Source organism: Anopheles coluzzii, chromosome 3 (assembly GCF_943734685.1).
Source record: "Anopheles coluzzii chromosome 3, AcolN3, whole genome shotgun sequence".
Classification (NCBI taxonomy): domain Eukaryota; kingdom Metazoa; phylum Arthropoda; class Insecta; order Diptera; family Culicidae; genus Anopheles; species Anopheles coluzzii.
The window spans coordinates 46,780,092-46,806,470 of record NC_064671.1 but is presented as its reverse complement, the minus strand read 5'-3'; the positions used below and the strand labels follow the sequence as shown (position 1 = coordinate 46,806,470).

The 26,379-nt window shown below is 44.1% G+C and overlaps 4 protein-coding genes across 7 annotated transcripts in view; 2 read left to right on the top strand and 2 right to left on the bottom strand.

The window, feature by feature from the left end:
* Window positions 1–1,966: 1,966 nt before the first annotated feature.
* On the top strand, window positions 1,967–4,914 carry LOC120957416 (RUS family member 1). Its single transcript, XM_040379620.2, has 5 exons — window positions 1,967–2,211; window positions 2,296–2,478; window positions 2,562–2,700; window positions 2,857–3,168; window positions 3,233–4,914. The coding sequence occupies exons 1-5, from the start codon at window positions 2,145–2,147 to the stop codon at window positions 3,783–3,785; spliced, it is 1,254 nt and encodes a 417-aa protein (XP_040235554.1). The 5' UTR covers window positions 1,967–2,144; the 3' UTR covers window positions 3,786–4,914.
* A 329-nt stretch (window positions 4,915–5,243) lies between these two features.
* On the bottom strand, window positions 5,244–6,220 carry LOC120957417 (RWD domain-containing protein 4). Its single transcript, XM_040379621.2, has 3 exons — window positions 6,000–6,220; window positions 5,824–5,930; window positions 5,244–5,747 (listed from the first exon to the last, which is right to left on the bottom strand). Exons 1-3 carry the CDS (start codon window positions 6,105–6,107, stop codon window positions 5,351–5,353), a joined length of 612 nt encoding a protein of 203 aa, XP_040235555.1. The 5' UTR covers window positions 6,108–6,220; the 3' UTR covers window positions 5,244–5,350.
* Window positions 6,221–12,531: 6,311 nt separating this feature from the next.
* LOC120959126 (probable DNA replication complex GINS protein PSF2) lies at window positions 12,532–13,588 on the top strand. The gene is made up of 2 exons (XM_040382292.2): window positions 12,532–12,824; window positions 12,888–13,588. The coding sequence occupies exons 1-2, from the start codon at window positions 12,580–12,582 to the stop codon at window positions 13,258–13,260; spliced, it is 618 nt and encodes a 205-aa protein (XP_040238226.1). The 5' UTR covers window positions 12,532–12,579; the 3' UTR covers window positions 13,261–13,588.
* Window positions 13,589–15,280: 1,692 nt separating this feature from the next.
* The window catches only part of LOC120957710 (TNF receptor-associated factor 4), a 29,823-nt gene continuing 18,724 nt past the window's right edge, over window positions 15,281–26,379 (bottom strand). The window contains exons 1-4 of one of the 4 annotated variants that reach the window (XR_007452560.1): window positions 24,989–25,873; window positions 18,442–18,546; window positions 16,104–17,705; window positions 15,281–15,988 (exon numbers count right to left, since the gene is read on the bottom strand). Coding sequence is in view for 3 of the 4 variants with exons in the window: in XM_040380043.2 (XP_040235977.2) it covers window positions 16,602–17,705; window positions 18,442–18,546; window positions 24,989–25,231 (1,452 nt within the window). In the remaining variant the exon portion in view is untranslated. Of the gene's footprint in view, window positions 17,706–18,441; window positions 18,547–18,694; window positions 20,508–24,988; window positions 25,874–26,379 lie in introns of those variants that run through there. The other 3 variants (XM_040380043.2, XM_040380045.2, XM_040380044.2) reach the window with 3 other exon arrangements.

The following is a 26,379-nucleotide window of genomic DNA, read 5'->3' as shown; positions in this document are numbered from 1 at the left end:
TGCTAACATACTTCACACTGTGCAGCAATTGGTCGTGTGTGCTGGCACAAATTCTAATCGTACTTTTTCTAGCGATTTTTATCAACCGTTGAAAAATAGAAGATGCAAGCATTGGGGATCTACCCATCGTTTGATGTCCAAGTAGGTAGTGGGATAAAGTGAGATGGAAACCGAAGCTTGGAAAAGAGAAAACAAATAGTGGTGTCAATGGCAAATTCTTGCCTTTGAATTATTGCATCGGAACCCGGTGGGACATGTGCCCCATGCTGGGTCGGTGTTTCCTTTGAAAGCGCATCCCTTTGGAGCTGGGCTTGCATTCGCATTATGTTGAAGCGACATGATTGTTGTTTTGTTGTTGTTGATTCTTTTCAATTGCACTTATATAAGATTCACATCGCACAGTATAAGCGCAGTTTAAAAAATAAATACGGTGATACGTGGATAAGACAAATTCCTGAAATCAAGGGAGGGAGATAAGGGAGTTCCCGAAAATTTGTATTAGAGACACCAGTATTAACCGAGCACACCGGTGAGTTGGTTAATGTTACGAAATTTTTTTTTGTTATATCGATGTTATAAGTTTAAGGTTAAGGTACGAATTAAAAAGAAAATTGTTGACAATAAGCTTTAACTTAAAAAAATAGAGTCCTTTGAATCGTTGTAAACTAACTTTTTGTTGTGGTAATGTTTGTTGTTTCGCCATCCGTTGAATGCAATTGAAAAAAAAACAAAGAAAAACGAAAAATCAAGAAAATTTACGTTTAGTATAAGAAGTGAGAGAGAAGGTGGGGTAGATGGAGAGAACCAGAGACTATTATTTGGAATAGTGCTATACTTTTCCCGTTGTTAAAACCATTTATTCGTGCATACAACAACCCCTCGTATGCAAAATGTGTTAAAACAGATTCAAATAGATCGAAAAATGACTTCTCACATATAGCGTGCAGGATTTGAACCCACGACCGGTACATTTCTAGGTTCTACGAGACTTCACGAAATTAGCGCATCACAGTTATTCCAACTTGCCCCTTACTATTCAATCCGCTAATTAAATCGATTTAGAGAGAATATGAACAGCCAGTGGAACTTTGGTCAGACTTACGTATTGCACACTACTGACGGCATTGTCAAGAACATCCCTTTAACGGCCTCTACATAGACTTTTCATATGTTCTTCATGTTCCTTGGCACAACAACGCTGAATGATCAAGCCTACCCAAAACTTTGACCGAAAGAACTGACTATTTTTGTCATATTTTAGTCACTGCAGAATAATAAGCTTTTAGTACAGCAAAACAGTCCAGTTCTTAGGCGGTGCTCTGGCATCAATCGAACAAGACATCCATCTCGAACAAACGTATAAAGCTGTATGGTGGTGCACCGTCTGACATATCGAGCAGATAAGACAAACACCTGCCAAATTCCATACATTTTCCATGTTCGATGTCGTGTTCGATTGTTTTTTCGTTTTCACATCTTTACTTGTGCTTTTTTGCATTTTTTTTAGTTTTTATGTGATAGCTTGAGATTCGTTCTGGGTAATAGGCAATAAAAATCTCATCCTAGGCCCGTATCATTGCTTTTTCACATGCGATTTTTTCGGAAGGCCTGTCACCTGTTGTTTATGGGATTTGACAGATAACGTCCGACGACTAATCGCAACGCCTTCCGATAAAATCGCATGCGCAAAAACATTCATTTCATGTTGAAATTGAATAACGAAAATAAACTTGTGGAATCGTGTTGCCTGCCCCTGGATTGCAACATGTTCCCACTGCCAAATTTAGTTTCAAAATAATAAGGAAAAAACCCGATCCAATTTTTCATCAATTTCGTTTTTCAAACAAAGACATTACAGCAAAACTAGGAAATATTTCTCAAACCATTTTCTTTACAATATTTTATCAAGTTAAAAAAATCACTAAATGTCAAATACGATGTCCGCCTGGTCGTCACCACACCATCGCAATCGGTTGTCAACAGCAGAAAAAATAACAACAAATGGAGCTGTCCGTACTGTACTCATGCAGGAAAAACTAATCTCCAGTTGGTTCTAGGTTTTGTTCGTCCTCATCGATTGGTTAGTTTATGTTTCGTTGCGCTGGTGAATTGTGTTTTACGTACGCGATTGCGTTTGTATCAGCATGAAAATCCACTTCCGCGAACAGTACTGCTCGAATGGAGAGGAAATTCTCTACGTCACGCCAGATCGTAAGCAAAGATAGTTTGGCCCAGCGCAGCCTCCCATGGCTGGTTTATTATTTATTAACGCGTGCAATTTTTCCTCCTCTCCAGACCAAGACACTGTCGTTCGCGTAACAGTTAAGGGTGAACGGCCATCGATACGGAAGCGCTTCAGCTTAAAGCGGTTTTTCCAGCATCTCTTCCTGCCTGTTGGATATCCGGACAGTGTGAGCAGTGACTACTTATCATACCAAAAGTGGGACACGTTGCAGGCTTTCTGTAGCACCATAAGTGGTAAGTTGTAGCGGCTGTGATGACAAACTCCCTTGCAATTTAATGTGTTTAACACTGTAAATCGCACTCTTTCGTTTGCTTAGGAACGCTAACAACTCATGCAATCCTCAAAGGAGTTGGAGTCGGAAGCGATGCGGCCAACCCACTTTCAGCAACAATTACATGGGTGCTCAAGGATGGTACTGGACATTTGGGTAGAATACTGTTCGCCTGGTGGAAAGGGTAAGCTTGGCAGGGTTGCACTGCTTTCTGTCTTATTAATTTTTGCGATGCGATGTCAATGTCACTCAAGCATGTTATTTCACACGACCCATTTCTCCCGGCGGAGATTGTGTTTCGTGTTGCTATTTTTAACCTTCATTTCCACTTCCATAACAGTTCGGAATTAGATATCGATTCGAAAAAGTGGCGCATCCGCGCGGATATACTGAACGATGTTGCGATGGCTATTGATCTGTTCGTGCTGCCGTACTATCCGAAGGCGTCTACGTACATACTTTGTGCAACAACTACCATGAAAGCGATAGTCGGTGTGGCGGGTGGAGCGACCAGATCCGCGCTTACCCAACACCATGCCATACGCGGTAACTTGGCGGACGTAGCATCGAAAGATAGCGCACAGGAAACTTGTGTCAATTTGATTGCCTCCTTTGTAGGGCTTTTCCTTCTCACGTACCTGCAAAATCAAAAGTAAGTTGCTTGCAGCTGAGTCACCAATCGAAGGTTAACTAATTGTTTTGCTTGTCCTTTCTAGGGTGTTATATGGTTTATTTGCCTTTGTGACACTGATTCACATCTACGCCAATATCAAGGCGGTTAAGGCAGTCTGCTTGCGAACGTTTAATGAAGCACGCTACTTAATCGCACTGGAAGAGTACTTTAAATCCGGAATGATGCTCTCTCCTCAGCAAGTCAACAAGCTGGAAAGAGTCACCGTCGGCCAAACGGTGACACTGACGGCTCGGGTGAAAATTGGATGCTCTGTCCGGGAGCTCACCGAGTTTTATCGCAATTGCTACGATCTGGAAAACCTGATCGCTTGTTTTGATTCGCGAGACAAGTTTCTTATAGCAGAAACGCGCCACTATGTCGGTGTATACCTGCACTTCACGGTAAAACCGCTGGATATTATAAAATCTTACTTTTACGTTGCTTCCTACTTGCAAGACAAGAGCCAGCTGCGCGATCGCTACTGGGAAATACAAAACAAGTGGAACGAATTCCTTAACATGGCTCAGTGCGAGGGATGGAACGTGCATGCGCATTTGCTCAAAACCGATGAGTATCGGCTCGATTGGAGGATATAGACCGCCGTAAGATATCGCCATTATCTGCCCAACTATCTAGTACCAGCGTTCGGCGCAGATTACTGCTGTTCGTAGAGAGGGGGTAGTCCGTTCCTCTTTCGCGTGCTTTCACAATAATGGCACTCAAAAATCCTATGTCCTCCATCGCACTACCATCAGGATTGTATTGTGCAGGATTATAAGCCGAGTGCCAAAGAGACGGTAACGGATGGAAGAACAGCACAGCAAACCCAACGGAATGGAATAACACAACGACAAATAACAACGAAACCATTTTGTTCTAGTCAGTACGGAGGACGGATCAGACGGAAAGGAAAACACGTCCCAACGACACGCACGCACCTTTTTAGGACCAAACTATGGGAGCACATCGGCAACCGTAGCTCGCATTTTAGAATTAGACGAATGCACTATTTCCATTGTTCTGCAATGTGTAGTAGCGAGTTGACGCAAGCGAACGGTCATAGATCCGTAAGATAAACGCAAATGATAGAATTGTTCGTCGTTAAGATTACTTTTAGAAGAAGGATTGAAGTTAGCTCAACAGTTTAACACCAGGCGTTTCAAGCAACATCGACGCCAACGAAAATTCATTTTCGAACTCCATATTTTACGATACAACAAGCTGTGTAGGGAATTTTAATCATATCAACTACAAATGAACACGCCGTTTGTCAAGACATTTTTCGATCCCCAAACTCCGGTTTTACTACACGACGTAGAAAAGAAATTTTATCCGCTTAAAAGCATTTGATTAATCGATTAAACTTTGAACAATTGCTTTTATTGCCACTTATTCCGTATTCCGCAATAAGCAAGTTAGTTAAGAATATCAAAATGGTACCAGATGAGTTTCTGGGTTTTTTTTTTAAATGAAACTCCAATACAGCAGCAGACTGTTAGTCATTCCTCTATGATAGGTTCCAAACACTTTTATCGAGCCGACAGCTGACATGCGATAGTAAGATAGAGAAAGGCAGCACGTTTTTATGCATTAGGCTTTTAGCACAGTTTTAAACGGCATTTTATCAGTAAAAAAATAGCAGCAGAGAACCGAAAACCAAAACTCAAACCGTCTACAAATGTATGCTTCACTGCTGTGATAAAACAGAAAATTAGCGCAATTCAACCGTTCCCAACTTATATTAGTATTTTGGTATAGCAACTTTACACTCTAGAATCCTACCGCTGTTGCACAAAGTAGGAAAAAAGTTTACTGCAGTACTGCTAAACACTTTGTTTCATTCGTTTGCCTTGCTGGCGCTTTTTGGGCCATTCTGCCGTCAGCTTATGTTGCAGTTTCTATATGGCAATTTTAACAATCAGCGCTATAGTAGATTTATTATTGCAAGAATACCGCTGCAAGTTCTAGATCATAAACGGACAGAATAAACAATTTTCCAAATTGAAACAAACAACGGGTTTCCTTTGCAATCATTCAAATGTAATATCAGCGTGTTTGACGTTCACAGTACTTTATTAAGCTATATTATTCCATTCCAACGGGCTACACAGTTCATAGCATTGACTGCTATGCATAAATAGGCCAGCCTTTTCTCATTGCCCTATTCTGGTTTTCCTCCCGTCTGCGACAAATGTTTGATGATATCAACCCAATTCCAGCCACGCTGCCGGTTACCCTTGCTATCGACACGGTCCCACTGTTTCCGTTTCTGGGCTTTGGTAAGATGTTCCCGTTTCGCATCTCTCTTACCATCTTTCCCTTCGTTCGCAACGCCCTCTTCATCAGAATCGCTATTCGATTGTTCAGCCTCCACACGTGCGTTGGTGGTACCGATGATCATCTGCTGACCATCACCCGCATTACAGTTTTCATCCGTCAGCAGTTCATCCAGCTTATCCTTTAGGCACTCAAATAATGTGTATGTCATGCCACAACCAATCCATTGCTGCGCTTCTTCATTCAGGATGGAGGCAATCGAATCTTTCGCCGAACGAGAGCTAAACATTAGAGTGACAACATGGAACAGTTGTTAAAACTTTCTACGACCCGTTGAAGAGGCATTGTTTCACTTACAGATTTCTGTTGTAGAATGTTTCCAGATTGAAGCTGGGCAGCTCATTGGGATAGTTTTCCGTCCAACAGATCTCTAGCAGAAACGATTTGTTACCTTCTTCACCGTACTGAAAACAGAAATAGAGTCTTAGAAAAATACATTCTTCCGGAAAGTGCACGAGATGCCGGATACCTACTTTGTACTGGTACGTTTCGGAGTTCACCTGCTTGAAGGCACTGTCTCCTTCGTATATCGATATGAGAGCTTCCCTTTCGTCATCCTGCATTTCTTTTGCCTCGGACATTGCTAAAAGCAGCTATTAAAACAGCTAAAAGTGAATTAAATTAGGTATCGAACACGAAAAAACAACAAGTGGCATCGGTGGCCACTGTTTATGTTGTTTTTTTTTTCTGACCGATTTGCTGTCCAAATCTGACAGCAGTGGGATGACAGCAACAGAGTGACCAGAAATACCGATTTATCTGTATTCCTACCGATTTTTCATATGCATACCGATTTACAGATAAGCCTCCTAAAACTACCGATTTTTCTTTTTAACCTACCGAAAATCACAGAATTTTGATTTTTCAGTCGTTTAAGCTTATTATGAGGCGCTTGGGATGCTGTTTCAAGGATTGCTAACCTCATTTGTTACTTATCGCGCTGATGCACGTTTGTTTGCCTGGCACTTTTTATTTTTATCCGTTAAAATGTAATGTTCATAATAAGTAGAAATGTCAGTTGCGTGGATTCCGAGAATTGCTCTTCAAAGAAAATCATTTAAATTTGAATTTGAATCTCGCTGTCGGTGGTTAAAGCTTATCCGACAGACAAAGAGAATGAAATTTTCAGGCGAGGGGAAAGTAGAAACACACGGTGGGGGTCCGGCCCAAGATCGGATCCGAAGTCCGTTGTTTTGGGCTAAAAATTAAAAATGGCGGATGGAGCGCTACCACGGAAAGAATGCGCTCTATTGCATGCCTTTAAAATGCACGAGGCGCTCTCACTGAAAAGAACGCTCGCTCGTGCTGTTTCATTGTATTTTCCTTATACCCCTTCCTTTACACGGACTTGGTGCACCCGAATCAAGAGAAAAACTTTAACACATCAAACTTGGTTTATAAAATGTTGTGAGCTAACCTGGAGCGGATGGATTGCTACTAGTAACTCACCGTTGGCGCGTGAGTGATCATCGGTTGATGTGTGCGTGCAATCCATCCGGGTCATCGTTTGCGCGGTCAACGGGGTCGACCGGCGAACACGCCGGCACTTGGCAACTGGCAATTAAGGATAGCGCACGGAAAGGGAACGGCGGGAAACAGTCTTCGTTTTTACGTTAGAATAACGTCTTTTATGTTAATACAGTTATATGTTCGTTTATGTTACAAACGCGTGTACCTCTCTGAGTAATAATAACCGAAGAAGAAAAGGAGCATATCATAAAAGACGCACACTTTTTCATTCTTTTTGCTAGTAGGGTAAAAAGAAATTGATCGTTAAAATAATGGATTAAATTTAAATGGTTGCGTTCTCAACAGTGCTCCGGCCGAAATCTGCCAATATAATCTGGCCACACTGGTCCGTAGGTCATGCGAGCTTTTTGGCGGCCACCGTCGCAAAACCGTCGCAAAACGTCAAAACCGGCGTCGCATGTACTGCAAACCGACGTCGCCAGCGAGCGAAACTCGCAACGATTTCAAGGCGCTGGCGACGGTCGTTTTTGACGTTTGGCGACGGTTATTGACCTTTCGAGTGAGCTTTTGCCCTGCGGGCCAGTGTGGCCAGATTATATTGGCAGATTTCGGCAGGAGCACTGTTGAGAACGCAACCATTTAACCTTCGTTTCTAAGACCAAAAATACACCCTCATCTTTATGATCACCTATCCGGGAAGGTCATACATTTTGTATGGGAGTTTGCATTTCTGGATGGTAAATTGATCATATCTTCTGTTTTAATTATTGAAATAACTTTAAATTTTCAGGAAAGCTGCTTGTAGAAAATTACACCGGGTATGAAATTAGAGGAAAACTTGAGATATTTTGGGAATAAGAAAATAACGTGTAGACGGTTGAACTTTCACTTTGCTAAAGTTTATTCACTTGTCTGTTTGAGATCATTTGTACAATTCATTACATAGTTCAGTTAATCCTCATCTAGTTCCTTGTTTATATTGTAGCCTTCAAGTGTTGTCTGTTTCTAATCCCGTTACCATAATCCCATAATTCATGCCATAATATAATTCAAATCAATATATACATAGAAATCCAAACACTGCATAAAACTTTGTTCTTTCCAGTATAAAAAAGGGATTTTCCTAATTATTTTTCATATACAGGCGGCCCCCAAGATACAGCTAACTTCAAGCTTTCCTGAAAATTTGAAGTTATTTCAATAACTAAAACATAAGATATGATCAATTTACCACGCAAAAGAGCAATTTCTCATACAAAATGTATGACCTACCCGGGTAGGTGATCATAAAGATGGGGGTGTATTTTTGGTCATAGAAACAAAGGTTAAATGCAAAATTAGTTGATATATCAGGTGGGCTTATCCAGTGCAATTTGACGTCTAAAAACGAAAATAGGAAGAAACCCTGGTTTGACAGTTAGATCCATAACAAACTGGATGCTTTGATGAATTTTCTATGGACTCACTACTAACTTTATCCAAAATTTTCACAATTTTACTCGATATTTGAGATATTTCGATGGTCTGTTGAACAGGAGCAAAGGACATATGCACTGGCACTCTGATAAATTCCTCACTTTCAGTATAAATTCATAATTGGTTCGCTTGGTACACTTCTCCTTGCTCGTTGACTGAACGGATTCAATAATCGTTTCCTATATATCAGATTTTGCTAGGGAACTGTGTTGTTCCCAAGCGCCACAGATTAAGCTTAAACGGCTGGAAAATTTAATATCCATAGTGTAAACTATGTAAATGTTACCTTAGTTTCATATACGTCTCATACGTCATAAGTCAACCATTAAGAACCTTGATTCTGCTGTCACACTGACAATTGTCGAACGCAATGAAGAAGAACAATAAAGATGGAGACAGATCGAGTTGAACATTCGAGCAAGAAACAACTTCATGCTTCCGTTATTATCTTCAGTAATTTTATCACCTTTTACAATAGAAAAAAAATGAAAGCTCCACAGCTTCATTGGTTTGATCAATAGATGGCGTATTACAACTCATCATTATATTTCTATCCTTTTCTTGCAATGTGTATCGACAAGTTTTATCTTATCATGACCAATATAGCCTTCTAACTTTCTGAGCAACAATCTATATGAATGGTCGTGTGGTCAGATACGCGGGTATCAACACCAACGATCATTACTCAAATTTCACTTTCTTCAGTGCTGGTGGTTTCCGTTGGAGTTTAGTATTTAAGCAATCGTATCGCCATTCTAGTTCTAGCGATGCATAACTTCAATGCGAAACCATACAAAAGTACAGAGGAAATGAGAAAGCTCTCCTCCAAGCGATGAAGCTCAACTGGTGGGGGTATCCCTCCAACAGATAGCGCCACCAGCTATTTTTAGAATGCATGAGTCGTTTGCCGTCTGCTAAACGAAGTCTGCTAAACTATATTCCGTTTAGGTAGAGAACTTGAGTCGTTTAGAAACCATTTAGTGGTCGTTTAGTGGATTTGTGGCACTAGGGTTGCTATCCAGTAATCTTCAGATCATCATTTTAATCCAAGAACTGGCCGTCGCGTAGGTTTTTTTGGCTTCTTTCTTTGTGCTACGCCTGAGCAAAACCACATACAATTTTTGCGAGATTTTGTTTAAACTTCAAGGCATACTAGATTTTGTTATGGAGCAAACCGTCAAATTGTGTGTCGATGTATTGGGGAGAAAGAACACCATAAGCCCACCTGATATATACACTCACTTTGGTTAAATGGTTGCGTTTTCAACAGAGCTCCTGCCGAAATCTACCAATATAATCTGGCCACACTGGCCCGCAGGGCAAAAGCTCACTCGAAAGGTCAATAACCGTCGCCAAACGTCAAAAGCAACCGTCGCCAGCGCCTCGAAATCGTTGCGAGTTTCGCTCGCTGGCGACGTCGGTTTGCAGTACATGCGACGCCGGTTTTGACGTTTTGCGACGGTTTTGCGACGGTGGCCGCCAAAAAGCTCGCCTTGCCCTTGTGGGCAAAGTGACCAGAAATACCGATGTATATATATACAGTCATTATCCGATATACGCTATCGTACGGGACCGAGCGCAATAGCGTATCTCGAGTTTTCGCGTATAGCGGATTTGTATGGAAAAATAGTTTACACTACCAGTTCGAGGGTTGAAAAATATCGCCACAGAGTTTTGCATTAAAGTTTTTTGTTGTAAAACAGGTATCTTTTGCACAAATTTAATGCAAAATGCAAAAAGAACATTAAGGAAACTCAAAAAGAGCAAAAAATATTTCAAAGTATTAAAATATTTGTAAAAAACACATGGAGCTGTCAAATTTAGAGCAATCTCGTACTGCGAATTCGCATATATCGAGTATCGCGTACTGCGGATAATTGCTGTATACAGTGGAGCGCCGTTTATCCGGGTACCTTTTATCCGGCTTTCCGTTTATCCGTGCTGTTGAGAAATGACAGTTCAATACAAAAAACATTGCGTTATGAGGAGGATATTTGAAAAAGCGGTTATAAGAGCACATTGTCATCACAAAAAACGCTATAATTCATGGCAAATTTTAAAAATTCTCTTTCGAAAAACATGAAGTTAATAAACACTGAGTTATATTTATCAAAAAATAAGAGAAATTTCCAAAACATAACCAGGAATTGGTGATAAAATATATCATTTGACCCATTATCCGTGTTATTCGCTTATCCGGGCGAAGTCAAGTCCCGAGAAGCCCGGATAAACGGCGCTCCACTGTAATAAACTAGAACGTATACATAAACTAGAACGTCTTGGGTTCTCTGCTTCCATGGTGGAGTGGTTTAGATCCTACCTAACAGCTCGTAGCTACCGCGTACAAGTTGATTGCTTCTTTTCTACCGTGTTTGAGAGCTCTTCTGGCGTTCCACAGGGTAGCAACCTGGGACCACTACTCTTTTCACTTTTTTTCAATGATGTTACTTCGGCTGTTAGCAACTCTGAATGTTTATTGTACGCTGACGATCTTAAGCTATTCCTTCCAATCCGTGAAGCATCCGATGTTATCTCCCTGCAAAGTTCTGTGAACTGCTTTTCCGACTGGTGTGAGAAAAATGACCTAGTAATATCTGTCGATAAATGTATGTGTGTGTCGTTCCACCGAACTGTCTGTCCCATAACCCATAACTATAATATTTCTGGAACCATACTGCAACGCTGCCAGACTTTTAGGGACTTAGGCGTTACCTTAGACTGTAAATTGAATTTTCATCAACACTACTCCGATATTTTAGACAAGGCCAACAAAATGGTAGGTTTCATTCGCAGACAATCGAGAGAATTTTCCGACCCACACTGCCTTTTAATGTTGTACAAGTCTCTTGTTCGTCCACTGCTTGAGTCTTGTCCTGTAGTATGGTCTCCTTCATCCAGCTTTTGGTCCAAAAAATTGGAGTCAGTACAGAGAAAGTTTACACGTTTTGTCCTGCGTTTTACCCCGTGTCGCAATCTTGATCCTCGTCCGTCTTATGAAACTAGGTGTTTACTGTTTGGGTTAGAGACGCTGGAAAGGAGACGAGAAGTAGCTCAGCAGAAATTTATGTCTAAGCTAATTTTAGGTGAGAGTGACGCACCCGAACTACTAACTAGAATTAACTTAAATGTACCCTCTAGAACATTTCGTAACTATTGACTACTTAAAACCCAACTGGCTAGACGTGCTTATAGTGAAAATGATCCCATGACTGCGATTGCTCTTAAATTTAACGCTAATTATGATAATTTTGACTCGCATCTCGCGACTCATTTTTAAACTGTTTACTATACTGTGCGTTATGTAATGCATTTGTTAGGTCACTGTTAAGCTATGTATTGCTAGATTTAAGTTTTAGGGTAGTATTAAGTAATAAGGCCACCTTGCTCGGCCATTTACTTTATATATATATATATATATGTATATATATATATATATATATATATATATATATATATATATATATATATATATATATATATATATATATATATATATATATATATATATATATATATATATATATATATATCTCAATTAATTTAGTTATTATTTTGGATTATTTTGGGGGAATTATTTTGGAGGACAAACAATTAAATCAATCTAAATAATCCAGCGAAAATGAAATGACAGCACGTACGATAAAATCGTATCCAAGGAGCACTACTGCGGTCCTAAGCGGTCGCGTGGAGCCCCGAGAAAAAGAACTTGTCACCACAAAAAAAATATGCATCTTAGTCCTTCTTTGGCTTACAATTCCAATTTTCAGATCGACACTTCAGAAAAATCTTCATTTGTCTAACCGCTGAACCCATTCTAATCCATATCCTAAATAAAGGATGCATATTCTCGTGAGATGAAACTTTCATTTTCCGCATTAGCACCCCCTCCCATCCCGCTTAACACTTTTTTCGCCGTGACTTCTTCTAAGTTTAAGTTTTAACCTACCGAAAACTACCGATAAAATTTTGATGCGCCTACCGAAAACCGCCAAAATAATCTGGCCACACTGGACAGCAAGCTCCTGACATTACAGACGTGATGTCACAAAAGCGCGCAAAATGCTCTGTGCTGCAGTGTTTTGATTGGAACGTGCAGGAGCGCAACAGATGGAACCGGCCGAGCTAGAGTTTATCGGTGAAAACTCCCTAATTAGTGTGATACCCAACTTTAACCATGATTCCATCTATCTCATATCGGGCACCATCGAACCATTCCGAGGAGGCACGCCGCTTTATGTACCGCTGTGGCTGGGAATACATCTTCGGCAACAACAAAAGTGTCGCATCGTAGCACCGAACTGGATGGATATTGATCTGCTGGAAGATATTAAGGAAACGGAGAAACGCATCAGGTATAGTATTCCGTCAATGGTGCCCGCAACGATTTTGCTTACACACGATGCGATCATTTGCAGTACCTTTACCAAAATGCCCAGCCCCAACTATATGGTGGAAGCTAAATTGATTCTCAATACCGCACCGGAAGACGTTCCCTCGTCCGATGGCATCAAAACGCTCATCAAGGATATCTACGATGTGCGCTGCGCTAAGCTGCGTACCACGGTGGAAAACTTCATCAAAAGTGAAGGGTCGCATACGGTGAATTTGGAAAATGTAACTGTGCTGGAGCTGCACACCATTCAACCGTTGCTGCCCCATGCAATGGACTTGCTTAGTCGGATAGAACAAACGAGGAAGGTTGTACGTTCGATGAACACAACAACACAATCGTTCAGCTTCGGCGGTACGAGCGGGCTGGGATCGTCCGGTTCATCCAGACCCTGGTAATGTATTCTCAGAACTAATACTAAAGCAGTAAGGATAAAATCACCTTAAAAAAAGGATTGTCCACTAAATGTCTAAAACCAGAGAGTAAGTTTATAGATTGATGTTTAGATATAGTAAGTTATGTGTTTTATCGTACCAGTCAGGGATACTGTTTTCAATCAATAACACTCCAGTGGGTGTAGGAAAAAGCTGTAAATTTATTGTCTTTTTTCATTTATCTGTTCACATGTTCAAATCATAATGCGGGCTTAAAAGAAAGGAAAAGCTTTTTTCTTGTAAAAAAGTGATTGTGAATAAAATATATACTTTCATGTAAAAGGCCAACCAACCATAATGTATTGTGTATCACTTCTACTCATAATTCCTAATTTATTATAAATTATTATTTGAAGTTTGACTCACATTTTAAAAAATACTTATTTATTATTTATAAGATGAGATGAACTAAAATACCGGGAATTAGATAAAAATCGTTTTAATTTATTGAATGCATGTTTCATCTATTTGATATTAGTTTTATTGCACTGCAAATCAAATAAAAAAAACTAACCAACAGTAACTTATGAACTTTATTAACAACTTTTGTCTGTTAGTGGGTGCATAGAAGTGAAGGGCAAGACGCCTTCGAAGCCCGAGCCGGCTCCGACCGGCTCCAGACAATTTCGGAGCCGGCTCCGGATCTCATGTATAAGATGGAGTATAAGAGGGTACCAAAGTGTATAAGAGGGACGGGACCAACAAATGCTCCACAACGTTATGCATGTCAATTTTGCAATAACATCGGGTGTTCGCTTCCACACTTTCGAGAAGATAGATTCATATTTTTACGCTGTCATTCAATCCTGTCTTTATTGGACCGAAGCCGTTGGTCCAGAGCCGGTTTCGTTGGTGTAACGAGTTCGGGTCGGATTGGGCCAAATTAGGTTTAATCCAACCCGTGGGTGTTACGTGTTCATGTGGCTTCAATGATAAGAATGTTCAAGAAAGCTTAAACGCTTCCGACTCACTTTTGCAACAGCTTTAGGTCGGTTCCTGAACCTTCTTCATCACCAACGGGTCGGAATCGCTTTCTTGCACCTACCAGAATCGTTCCACTTGTAGATTCCGGGTCAACTCGAACAACCCGCGCATCATCACCAACACCAAATATTACACACGTGATATAATTAAAAATGCTTAAAAATAAAAAAAAAAAACACACAAAACTTTTTCATTTTTACTTAAATCAGTCAATTGTACACACTCAGTTGTATTTCGAGCTTTGTATGGTTTGATCTTTGTAATGACTAACGTAACGAATATACTACCCGAATTGATAATGCTTTTACACGTTCTTATGGTCTACCGGTATTTAGTTTAACATCAACTTAACCCTACCGACGCACGACATAGCACGCCTTGGATGAGTCTTACTGTGCGACAGAAATGGTTTTCTAGCTAAATGGGCTGGATTTGCTTGCCTTGCTGCGTGGGGAAGAGAGTAGCACTGTGAGGCCAGTGTCTTCCCTTAGCCAAGGCTGCAATCTCCATTTGAAATGAGTGAAATTATAACGAACTGAAAAATGAAACGAAACAAAAGAGCTTACTTCTTACTAACTAACTACTGTTGAACGGTTTACAGCATTCTCGATCGTGTTTTCTTCAACAGAAAAGTACCTAAATGCTTCACCGCTATTGACACCTTAAAGCTAATGACTCGAATCAGAAGAAAAGTGTTACGATTAGTAAGAGTTGCACGCTGAGCTGATGCTTCTGTGTCAAGCGCGTCTTTCAGTATTGACGATCGCCGTCAATCAGAAGACGACAGAGAGCGATTTAATAGGCATAATTTGCTTCTACTCTACTAGTAAGTTACTATCATACAAGCAAACAGTTCAGGTTTCTGCTAGCCGAAAGGTGTACTATATTGTATCTTGCACAAAGACACAACGTTGCGCATAACGCTGCTTTTGTAGTCATTATTGAAAGCTTTTTGATTGCGATTAAAACTTTGCCCCAAACTTTTGCCGTTTTTTGCTGTACAAAGTAATCGAAACAATTTGTTTTCTTGTGATTTTTCCCCTCCCCTGTTTGCACTCGCTCGCCTACGCTTTGCCTACGCAACTAGACTTATTCTAAAGTGTTCCACGCCGTGTAGACGCGTTGTTCGTGTCCTTACAAGCAACTATGAGATTTCGAAGCTGATTTTCGTTTTTAGTGTGATTGGTACACCGTGTTCTCTTACAAGCAAACGGTCCTGGAGACTGTCCCCTGGGTCCAGGGGCGCAGTATCCCGCTCCATTCCGGCCGACGGAAACGGAGCGCGAACCAGCGCCCTGCGGCCAATCCCCAGTGCGTGCGCCATCGCGTAGCAGCTTCTCTCGCCGGGAGAGAACTACCCGATTTGGCCCACACGAATGACTAAGGCGGGAGGATGAGGATGATTGTTACGCTGTCTGACGGGGTCAACGGGACAACTATGTACAATGTGGTTGGGGATGAGGTGGACCAAGCAGATTCTTGGAAGGAGGTGGGGGTGAGTGTGCGCGCATATACACCTGTTTCCATCTACGTTCGAATCTCGTGCCGTTTGCATCGAATCGCAAACCGCCTGCTTCGAATCGCTTGCCACTACGATCGAATGCGTGCACCCATGGTTGAATCGCGTGCCAGTACGGTTGAATCGCGTTCCACTATGGTCGAATCATATGCCACTACGATCGAATCGTGTGCCGCTACCATTGGATTTCTGAAAGCAAGAGCATAGTAAACTGTTTGTTTACGTTTGCAAGCTATATCTTTCTTCGCCGACGGCATTTCGATTGTAAAATAGTACAAATAAAAGGCAGTTTTTCACTGATTACACGTAAAATCCTTGTTATCGACGAATATCGTGGTCCCTTCTTGATTGTAAAACCCTTGTTTTCAACTAACATTCGGTGTTCGTTGTTGATGGTAAAATCCTTGGTTTCAACCAATATTCGTCGGGTTTACCTATAATCAGAGAATAAATCCCTTTTATTAGTATTTTAAAAATGAAATGCCGTCGGCGAAGAAGGAAACAGCTTTCAAACGTAAACAAACAGTTTACTATGCTCTTGCTTTCAAAAATCCAATGGTAGCGGCACACGATTCGATCGTAGTGGCATATGATTCGACCATAGTGGAACGCGATTCAACCGTACTGGCACGCGATTCAACCATGGGTGCACGCATTCGATCGTAGTGGCATGCGATTCGAAGCAGGCGGTTTGCGATTCGATGCAAACGGCACTAGATTCGAACGTAGATGGAAACAGGTGTAAGTTTATCTATACTATGTACACATCATTGGACTTTTGCTCTTTTGCCTTTGCTCCCTCTTACACTGCCACTATCTTGCTTGGGTCGACCTTTACGCGCAGAAACACGGTGTCATCCCGCACGAACGGGCGCCTGTTGAGCAGCTCGTGGGAAACAAATCGTGGAAAGCCGAACCCGAGCGCATCCGGCTCGGTCGATGGACGCTGGAAGTTCTCCCACGTCGGATCTGGCACAAACGATTCCGCGACGCCTCCCTGGCCGCCGCCGCCGCTTCCGAGCGTTCCCTGCTCGAACAGCGTGAAGGTGACGGAGTGCGAGAAGGGCCACTTGAGCAGGGCATCGTACTCGCCCGGCAGCACCTTGATGTACACGGACACGTGCGTTCCCTCGCCCGGCCCGTTGCCGTTGAGGAACATCGACGCCTGCAGCTTGTAGCCGTACTGGCTGGTGTAGAACGGTGGCGACACCAGCTCCAGCCCGTCCTTCGTCTTCGCTTCCTGCATCTTCACCGACCAGTCGGTGATCTTCCACAGCAGCGTGCCGGTGTAGTTGGTGCTCAGCTTCGCCATGGCGCTCTTCAGCATGTTGATCTGCTGTCCCTGCCGGCCCGACAGTGCCACCATCAGCGACAGATGCGCGGACGTGTTCGCCTCCAGATGCGCCTCCAGCAGGTGGCGCGGACCCTTGAAGCGGCATCCGGCCTCCTTGAACGTGCACGGCACCGTCAGCGCTTTGCACTCGTCGCGCAGATGCGCATCGAGATCGGCGCGCGCGAACGGCCCCGCGTCGCACCGCTGCGGACAGGGGATGGGGCTGCGCGGACAGGTAGCGCCATGGGCGGCCAGCGTGTCGGCACAGAACTCGCGGCCACAGTGCGGACAGCGGCGCAAACGTTTGGCACAGTCTTTGGCACGATGGATGGACATGCGGCCGCGGAGTACGCGCGTGCCACACTTGGACTCGCAGTAGATCGGTTCCGAGCTGCAGGTGCCGGCGTGCTCCTCCAGCCCAATGCCGGTGAACTCCACGTTGCAGAACTCGCAGATGGCACGGCGCAGGATGCAGGTGAACGCCAGATGGTCCGTCATCATTACGCGCGGTATCTGGGAGCCGCACTTGTTCGGGCACTGGATGGCATCGTGCTTGCAGGTATTCAGATGTGCCTGGAGGGAGCAATAAGAAAAAAGAGAGGGAGAAACGTATTAGAAAAATGAAAGGTAAGTGTGCATGTCGTCAATATCATCTATGGTTTAGCTAGTCCTCCTCAAGCAAACTCAACTCCGACAAACATCACTGAAGTCGTCATTTATATAAAAGGGCGTTCGATGGTGGATTTCTAACAAACGCAAACGTTTGCGTAGGCCGGCTCGCGCTACAAAAGAGCAACGATTAATTAACTTAAGCACACGGGCACAATTCGAAAGGCCGACCCGCCACACGAAACGATTCGATTCTTGTGGGCTGTGTGTTGTGTTGTGTGCCGGAGAAACATACAGGGTCACCAGCCACGCGCGCGCAGTACTGACCCGCGCAGGCGGAAGACCTGTTTCCCATGGCACCCCGCCTGCGCACGCATTCTCACAGTTGCGGATTACTGCTAGTTGCGCGCAAGGTAGTAAGAGGTACGCTAAGCTGCTCTAATCGAGCGAGCGCGCCGCCGTGCGTCTTTCGTGTGGAGCTCGCTCTCTCCTAAGCAATTTTCTTCATTTCTTCTGCAGCTCTTATACAGCGCTCCACAGAGTGTTTGTGCACTTTCATTCGATCATCCCGAATGAAGAGATAGAGGAGAAAAACACACTTCCCTGAAGCGCTGGTTTGCATACGTGAGCGGATACACTCGGGGGAACAAAAACGAACGAACGAACGAACGAACACGTAAAAGACTGTCGCAATAATCACCTTCAATTTCCTCAACTCGTCAGACCATTTGCAGCCTTGCTTGTGATGAATGCAGAATACCAATGAGCCCATGATGGCCTTCTCGGACTCGGGATCGGGATAGATCTGTGAAAAGAGAGAGAGAGAGAAAAGAAAAAAAAACATAAAATTAAAACATTGCAACTGATGAAGGTAAATGCGTCACCGAAATGGCTAAGCAAAAGAACACAATAAGCGAAAAAGATGACTCTAAAAGCCCCAAAGAAACTCTCACATTTGAAGCCAAGAACATTGAGCATATTAGCGACACAGACACACGATGTTCACGACTCTTCCGGCACAATCACACAGCAGGGACACTACGACTTCCAGGATCTTTGACCGCGTGGCCATTGAGCATAAACAGGGTGTGGTGTTGGGGCATAAAGGCGCTCACACTAGAACGCGATGCGCACCAGACAGGCCAATTCATTTCATCGCCACCGAACGGAAATCAAAACAGAATAATCAAAAATAGTTTCCAGTCAAATCCGTTTGGTCATCGGTGCCAACGGTCGCGGATCAACGAAGGGAATGAAGGAGCCGGTCAAGTGTGCCGCCACTGTTCCTCGCGCGCACACACACACACAGCTACAGACGAACAGAAGGAAGGAAAGAAACCTTTTCGATGCTAAAAGCTTCGCCGCTACTGGCCCGGGCGAGAGACCATTTCCTTCTCAGCAGCGCCCGTTAAGCATACACGCTTACGGGTCGGTCTCCCACCCCGTGTGTTGGTTTGTTCCAGCAAAATACCGTTCAATCCTCAGAAACGCCTAAACCGCGAGCAGAGGCGGGTGCATTGTGAGAGGGCTTGGCGGCAAGGGGAAGAAGACCTTCCTCTGTTCCTGTGTGTTGTGTTAGCGTTTTGTTTGTTTTATTTTAATGCCGCTTTCCGCTGCATATCAATGAGCGCAATTCAATATTGGGCAACTCAATGGCCTTACCGGGAAGAAGCGCACGGCAAGCCAGAGAGGCAGCCACTGGTCAAACAATCGGAAACAACATTCAATGAATTCGGTTCGGTTGAGCCCCCCAGGAGGACGTGTGCGATAAGGAGTGATACGTTCGGATTGCATGTCCGCCGCAAGCAGCTCAAAGCCGCACGTCGGAAGTTCGCCCCCGGTAGGACAGTCACGCGATAATGGGGCATTATTGTTACCGGGGGTCGTTGACGAATCGATCGATCGAATCTCAGTGCATTTGCTTCGAGCTCAAACCGTGTTGTTGGTTATCACAAATTTGTTTACTGAATCATTGGACATTGGAGACGACACAATATTGTTGCTGCTGTAGATATAGGTAGCTTCCAAGCGCTTTTACAGAGAGAACGAGAAAGTGAGATAGCACCCAATTAAGCGTACCATCTGTATTGTCCACAGTTTGGCAAATTTTGGCCCAATCCTTATCATCTGACAACCCCCTTCCCCTACTACTGTACGCAACCATCTATGAGCAAGACATCATCACACGGGAGAAATCACTTCCCTACTTCCCCGGGGTACTGTTTGTGCAGGCGTTTAGTAAAGTGACCCCGATAAGGCCAAACGCTTACAACGCGCCATAGAGAGCGAACTGCTTGAGTTGGTCGTATCAGATAGTGTCACTGTTGTTGTTATTGGGGATTGAGCCCAAATGCTTGGTTTGCACGGCAGACCCGCTGTGTACCAAGTGTGCTAACAAACTAATAACATTCCAGCGACTCTCGAGCGCCACGCAGAGCGATGATAGATACGGGCCACGCGGAGCAATTGTGTCGATGTCCGTCCGTGTGAGAAAATAGTTACCCCGTCTGTGGCACGGTAAGACGGCAAGATAGATAAACGCGCACACACATGGTGCTGGACGCAACACGTTGACCTTGTTATACTTTAATCGCTCCTTAGAGAGGCCGGCCCGTGCACGCATTTTGATTCAGCATGCGGTTTATGATCTGATTTGGGGTGGATCTCATGCGATCATTATTTAAATCCTTCCTTTCGATTTAGTACAGATATGCAGGTAGAGAGGCAAAGAAAGACAAAACGAGGTAACTATCGAACGGAGATGGTGTTTTTTTACCCTAAAAAAAATTACCCTAAATTGGACAAAAAAGTGTCACTATCGCCCTTATTCACACTGTTTTATCCTCGTAGATTTTTTTAAACAATTTTTTACGATATTGTTACAATTCATAAATTCACACGCCATCATTAGTCGACCATTTTTAACACAGTACCAGCCCGGCCCGTCCCAGACCTCAAATACCCTTCAAAAACAGTGCCGACAACTGCTTTACAGTTAACGCGTATGTACAATGCATATAATTTACTCGCCGAAAAAAGAAATAATAAAGAATGCATATGATTCTTTCGACTATGTTTTGCCATACAGCGTGCGTCGTTTCACATTCTTTTCGCACCCGGGTGGACGGTGGAAATGTGCCACGGGAAAAATAAATAACCCGACACGGGCCCGGTTCTTTACCGAGCCCAGACGGTGCTTCACGCATGGAAAAGCGTCACTTTAGGTAAAATTGTTGAGACTCTTGCTGCTGCTGGTGTGTGAAACTTCGCTCGCTTTGGAAAAACAAAAAGAGAAAAAAAGGCGCATTTATTTTTAAACATACATAGGGCCAGGGGCCCCCTCGGGTGTACGGGTCCGCCTGAGCAAGAAACTCTAAATGTCTCTAAGGAACACTCGCCAAGCACTGCCGCCATCGTCTCTTCCCATGGTTGCGCACCGGAAGCGACATAGCAGTTTTATTTATTTATTTATTTTCTCCATCCACCACGAAATACGAACGCGCAAAGGAAAGCAAAGTGAAAAAATCGGCCAACAGGCCCCGCCAGGCCGCCACACTCGATGAAAATCATTTGTTGCGCAAAACGTGTGTGTGCCTGTGGTGATACCGGTGCGTCTATAATGATAAATGATTATTGTTGTCATTGGCTGGGGTGGCCTGTAAAATTTAAACATTCACCCCGGAACAGTATTGTTCTAAACAGTTTCGATGGAGATTTAGGGGTGGGGGAATCGAAGACGACCATCAACAAGTCGGTCTGTAATTGCTGCGGAGCTTTTGCTTCTCATCTGACTGCCCATCAAGGGCAAAAGAGGCACCGCGATGCGTTGGTACGATCGTGCCCCAACCACCAATTTCACCTACCGTCAGCCATCAGCGGAACGGCCCCGTGGATGGACATCAGCAATCCCTTGCTGCGCGGTGCGCTATCTTCCCTATTCACGCTTTCTCGCCTTTTGCCTCGCCCGATGGAAACGTCTTTCAATCGTAAGACCGTATCATCATCTTCCGGTCCGTCCCGGCATGTCCCGGGAATGACGATCAAAGGCTACCCACCTCCCGGTGCTTCACCCGCTCGCCTGCAGCCGAAACCCATAAATCATCCACGGTTGACCGCGAATGCATGCGTGCCTTCTGCTGGGGTGGCCAGGGTGAGTGGGATGGAAGGCCCTGGAAGGGGTTGGGTGGCTTCTGCACCGCCACAACACTGCGCGGCACCGTCAGTCCCCAGGTCGGATTGAAGATCGTTTGCGATCATCATGCGACGTGTTCCCTTCAATTAGACACCTTCAGTTGACGGAGCTCTGCTAGCCAAAAAGCGAGAAGGGAAAGGATGAATGGAGCTCAGTAGAGGATTGGAGGGGCATTTCCACACACACTGAGCTAAAACAAATAATCAGCAACATAATTGGAAAATTAATGCACACTCATTGATGCTGTCGTTGCCAGTTTGATGTAGAGAGGGGTTAAGCAGTTGTGTGGTTGCGTGTCTGCGTGTTAGTGTACGATCAAACGAACGGTCGAAATGTGTGTTTACAGCGGAAAAAAAGACCAAGAGGCAAAACCAAATAAGCGTTAAAAATTGTCTCGTCAGAATGAGCTTACTTCAACGAAATTTGGCGCTCGAAAACGAAACGAAAAGGGCCCAACTCGAGCCGAGCGACACGATCCTCGTACACACCTAGCAACAGCGCCCATTCACATCGCTCACCTATATGTGTCATTTGCCAACCATCATACCACGGGCGAACGGTGCGTGGCTGTATGGAAAAAGTCCGACGAATTGATTAAACGATCCGGTTTGGAGCACTAATGAGATAATTTCACAACCCTCCCCACACACACACAGCATTCATAATGCACACAAGATCAACCCACGATCGAGAGTGAGTGTAAGTGAGTGAGTGAGCGAGTGAAATCTTCATTCAATTATTAGGTCGAGGATGAGGAGTTTCACTTTTTCCGGCTGTTCAACTTTTCCAAAACTCAATCAAATTTCGACATCAGGTACCAAAACACAGGGGTGCGGAAAATTTGCCCACTCTCGAGCACTATCGCACAATCGCAAACCAATCAATACCCACACAAAGCACTTTCCATCCAAGTTCGTCTACAGATACCCTTAGAATGGTTGGTGCGACCATGACTCCATTTCTTCCATTAGTTTTAGTTGTTGAGATAATACCAAAACGAGTGTGTGCATTCTTAAAACGTACACTAAACGGCGTACGAAGATGTAGAGAAATCAACCGTGAAAATGAATGGAAATTAAACACTGGAAATTGAGAAACCGATCGGGCTGAACCGCCACTTTGTGCCACTCCCGGCCACAACACACACAAACAAACGCCTAGGAACGGAAGCTTTAAGAGGAAATAGATTGTAAACATCACCCTTTCGATGCGATGGCGCACACTCCCTCTGCAGGCTGAGCCCAGAAAACATCTCCCCATGTTCCAGGCAATGCCCCCCCTCGCTAACCCCCCCTACACACACACTCAGGGATATTGGAAATTACGATAGCTATCACTCAAAAAACCAACCGAATCAACCGAAATTCGACGAAACGCAACGGAAATTTGTTTAGTTAGTGTTGCTTTCGTTTTTATTTTTCTCCCATTTCCACTTTCACGATTATCACCATCATCAACGGCAAATGTTTGCAAGTGGCAGCAGCAGCAGCACCAGCAGCTAAATGTGGCAAAGTTCGGTTCTCTGGCCAGATGCAAGAGCCCCCCCCCTGCCCGCCCTGCCTATTATGCTCACTTTCCTTTATCTCACACGTACTTCTCGCCACGCACCCGGAAAGCTAATGTTTATCAAAATTTGCGAATCGAATCGATCGACTTGAAAGCGAAAGTACACGCCCGATGGAGTTCGTTTGCTTCCATCCAGTGGCAGTTAGTACACACACACGCACCCTCCTCACGCAACACTCGGCACGTGACTTGATAGATTGTGTTCACGGAAAATCATTTTCACCAAACCTAAACACATCGTCGCCAAGCGTCACACAAGTTCTAACGCCTCCAGCGGGCTTGCGATGCCGTTGCGTTGGGTTTTTTAAAGAGCTCCTCCAGTCCGGGGACCCATCTAATAATGCAGTTTGCTAAAAATAAAAATTTTACGATCTCCCCCCTGCCGTTTGCTGCTGGTGCATCTTTTGTTACAGCAACATGTGCATACCCGTGCTGGTGTGGTGCAACCATGCACACACATTGTTGGGGCCCACAAAGAACATACAATCACCCCCGTCGTAGAATTCTATTTCTTTGCTCCAGCCGAAGATGACGCAGAAGAGAAGTGGATACCCAGAGTAAACTAAGCATCACTACGAAGAAACGGCGGACGTGAAAACCAAGAAAGTATCTCATCAAAACTCGCCTGCGCTTGTGTGTATAACTATAAAAAGAAAAGTTCTTCATTCCGCCACAAATGATCTCCGCCAGCGCGCGGAGATGATCATTTGTGGGAAGTGTACACCCTTCTTCTGCTGGGTGTAGCATGTACCATCTTCTTCTCGCGCTTGAACGAGTACAATAAAATTAGAAACAAAACCCCCACAGGCCAACCAAAACCCCTTTTTGGGACGCCCTTGTTGAAGTCTCTGCTGCGGTCTTTTGTGGGTACAAATTGGGGGGGGGGCAAAACACTCAAACGATCGTACGGTACTGGCTTCTGGTTTGGAGAAATTATTACAAGAATGTGGAAAACAAACAGTCCAAACGGATGAAATGCCGGCTCGCTACTTCAACCATACCGTCGTCATTGGTTGTGCCGATGATCCCGGATTCTCAGTTTGAGAGAGAGTCTCAGCTAGGCTATCTTGGATGGTGCACTGGCACCGGCCTATCTAAGACGGGAGGTAAGATTCAATGAAGTTGTGTAAACATTTACACATGTTCCTCATGCCCCGCAGTGCTCCCTGCATCCACTCGGGCCCCACTTTTTGTATACCTCTATCTCTTTCTCGCATTCTCTCATGCACCGACCATTCCAGACAACGTTCTTCGATACCGGTCGTGCACACTCATTATCATGTGTACGCCGGAGATGAACCCAAGGGAATGCGACTGCCAGCGGAAGTCAAACCCTACCAACGCAAGCCCGCATCAGGCGGATTGGGAATGACTTTCGAGTCTGTTTTAGTTTCGTTTTGTCCTAATACCCTTTCAGAACTGTTCTTCATGGTTCTTCATCCTACAATCAATTGCTGCCGGGGATAGCAAAATTTGCCCGCATACTTACAATTTGACTAATTTCCGTAATCGGCACATTGGGCGGCGGGGTCGGCGAGGAGGACGAGGACGACGGCGACGAGGACGACGACATCGTGCTGGCCGACGAGGTGGAGGTGGACTTGTTACGCGGTGGTGCCGGCGGGGGCGTTATCGGCAGCACGTTCACGTTGCAATCCTTCGAGTTCCGGTTGGGCGATATGCGGGCCGGAAAACTCAACGTTTTCGTCCACTGTGACAAACTGCGCACCATGTTGCACTTAGTTGTTTGGCTTTTTTCTATTTTCTTAATTCAATTCAATCGTTTGATCTCGCCTTCTATACCTCGATCGGTCTACTGATCGCGATCAATCGTCAAAGGCAATGACCACAAATAAACACACACCAGCTTTCCACATGAACTCGCTACACTTCGCGCAGGAAATGGACACGGACCGTGGTGCTAATACCATTTGATCAAGTTAATCACTCAGTGGGGAAATTCTGTCAAGATGATTTTCCACCTTGGCACGACAACCTTCAGTCGCTGCCCGGTCAACCCCACACCACTAAGGCTTTTTATTTCGATAACACCACAACCCCGATCGATGGTGAATGGCGAGAGGCGAGCGTTTCCGCTTGCAACAGTTGCTTCACCATTCAGTAACTAATAACACACACTTTTTGGATCACGTTTAAGGTAAGTTTTTCCGTTTTAATATTACCACCACACATTCAAACACTTTTTGTAGCAATCGAAAAGATATGTTAAAACATCTTCTACTTGAAATGTGTCCCTTGGCCGCTGCACCGTGATGCAGGAATTGTGCAAAAACGTTCAAACTCGAGCGACGACGAGACAGACCGTACGTCCGTGCTCACGCGAGTTACAAATGTGTTTGAAGTTGGTTGCGAGCAGCCGCTCGCATCGACGCCCATGGCTTCAGCTGAAGTACTGAACCCGGTGGTGTAGTCGTAAGAGCGAAACGGCGCGATGCAAACAGCTTGCGGGCTCTTTCTCTCGCGCTGTGCCAAAGCGGCACAGCTGCCAGCTGATGTTTATGTTGTGTTTCTCGCGGCTGCACTAACACACTCTCGCACCGGAATATACCGAAAGGAGATATCTTTACGGGTGTTGTAAATTTATTCGTAAATTCAAATAAATTTTTATAATAATAGGTAAATTTATTTTTTTGAATAACACGTTCTACAAAAGTACAATACAAACGGATAATCGAACATTTTTCAAGATTTAACTCTTACTGTCGCATTGTTTGTACAACATAAACAATAATCCGCTTACATGAGTCTAGTTCATTTTGCAGTGTAATAACAAGGTTGCATTTTTCTGCTACACTTTCAACATCCCCGGTAGAAATAGAACATCCCCGTTGGAAGAAGCCAGCTGTTCCAGGATGGGCT

Coding starts and splice junctions, on each gene's coding strand:
- LOC120959126 (XM_040382292.2), top strand. CDS start 12,580: ATGGAACCGGCCGAGCTAGAGTTTATCGGTGAAAACTCCCTAATTAGT. Junction 12,825..12,887: donor GAAACGGAGAAACGCATCAG/GTATAGTATTCC, acceptor GATCATTTGCAG/TACCTTTACCAAAATGCCCA.
- LOC120957416 (XM_040379620.2), top strand. CDS start 2,145: ATGAAAATCCACTTCCGCGAACAGTACTGCTCGAATGGAGAGGAAATT. Junction 2,212..2,295: donor TCTCTACGTCACGCCAGATC/GTAAGCAAAGAT, acceptor CCTCCTCTCCAG/ACCAAGACACTGTCGTTCGC. Junction 3,169..3,232: donor ACGTACCTGCAAAATCAAAA/GTAAGTTGCTTG, acceptor TGTCCTTTCTAG/GGTGTTATATGGTTTATTTG.
- LOC120957417 (XM_040379621.2), bottom strand. CDS start 6,107: ATGTCCGAGGCAAAAGAAATGCAGGATGACGAAAGGGAAGCTCTCATA. Junction 5,931..5,999: donor CCGAAACGTACCAGTACAAA/GTAGGTATCCGG, acceptor TTCTGTTTTCAG/TACGGTGAAGAAGGTAACAA. Junction 5,748..5,823: donor ACATTCTACAACAGAAATCT/GTAAGTGAAACA, acceptor TCTAATGTTTAG/CTCTCGTTCGGCGAAAGATT.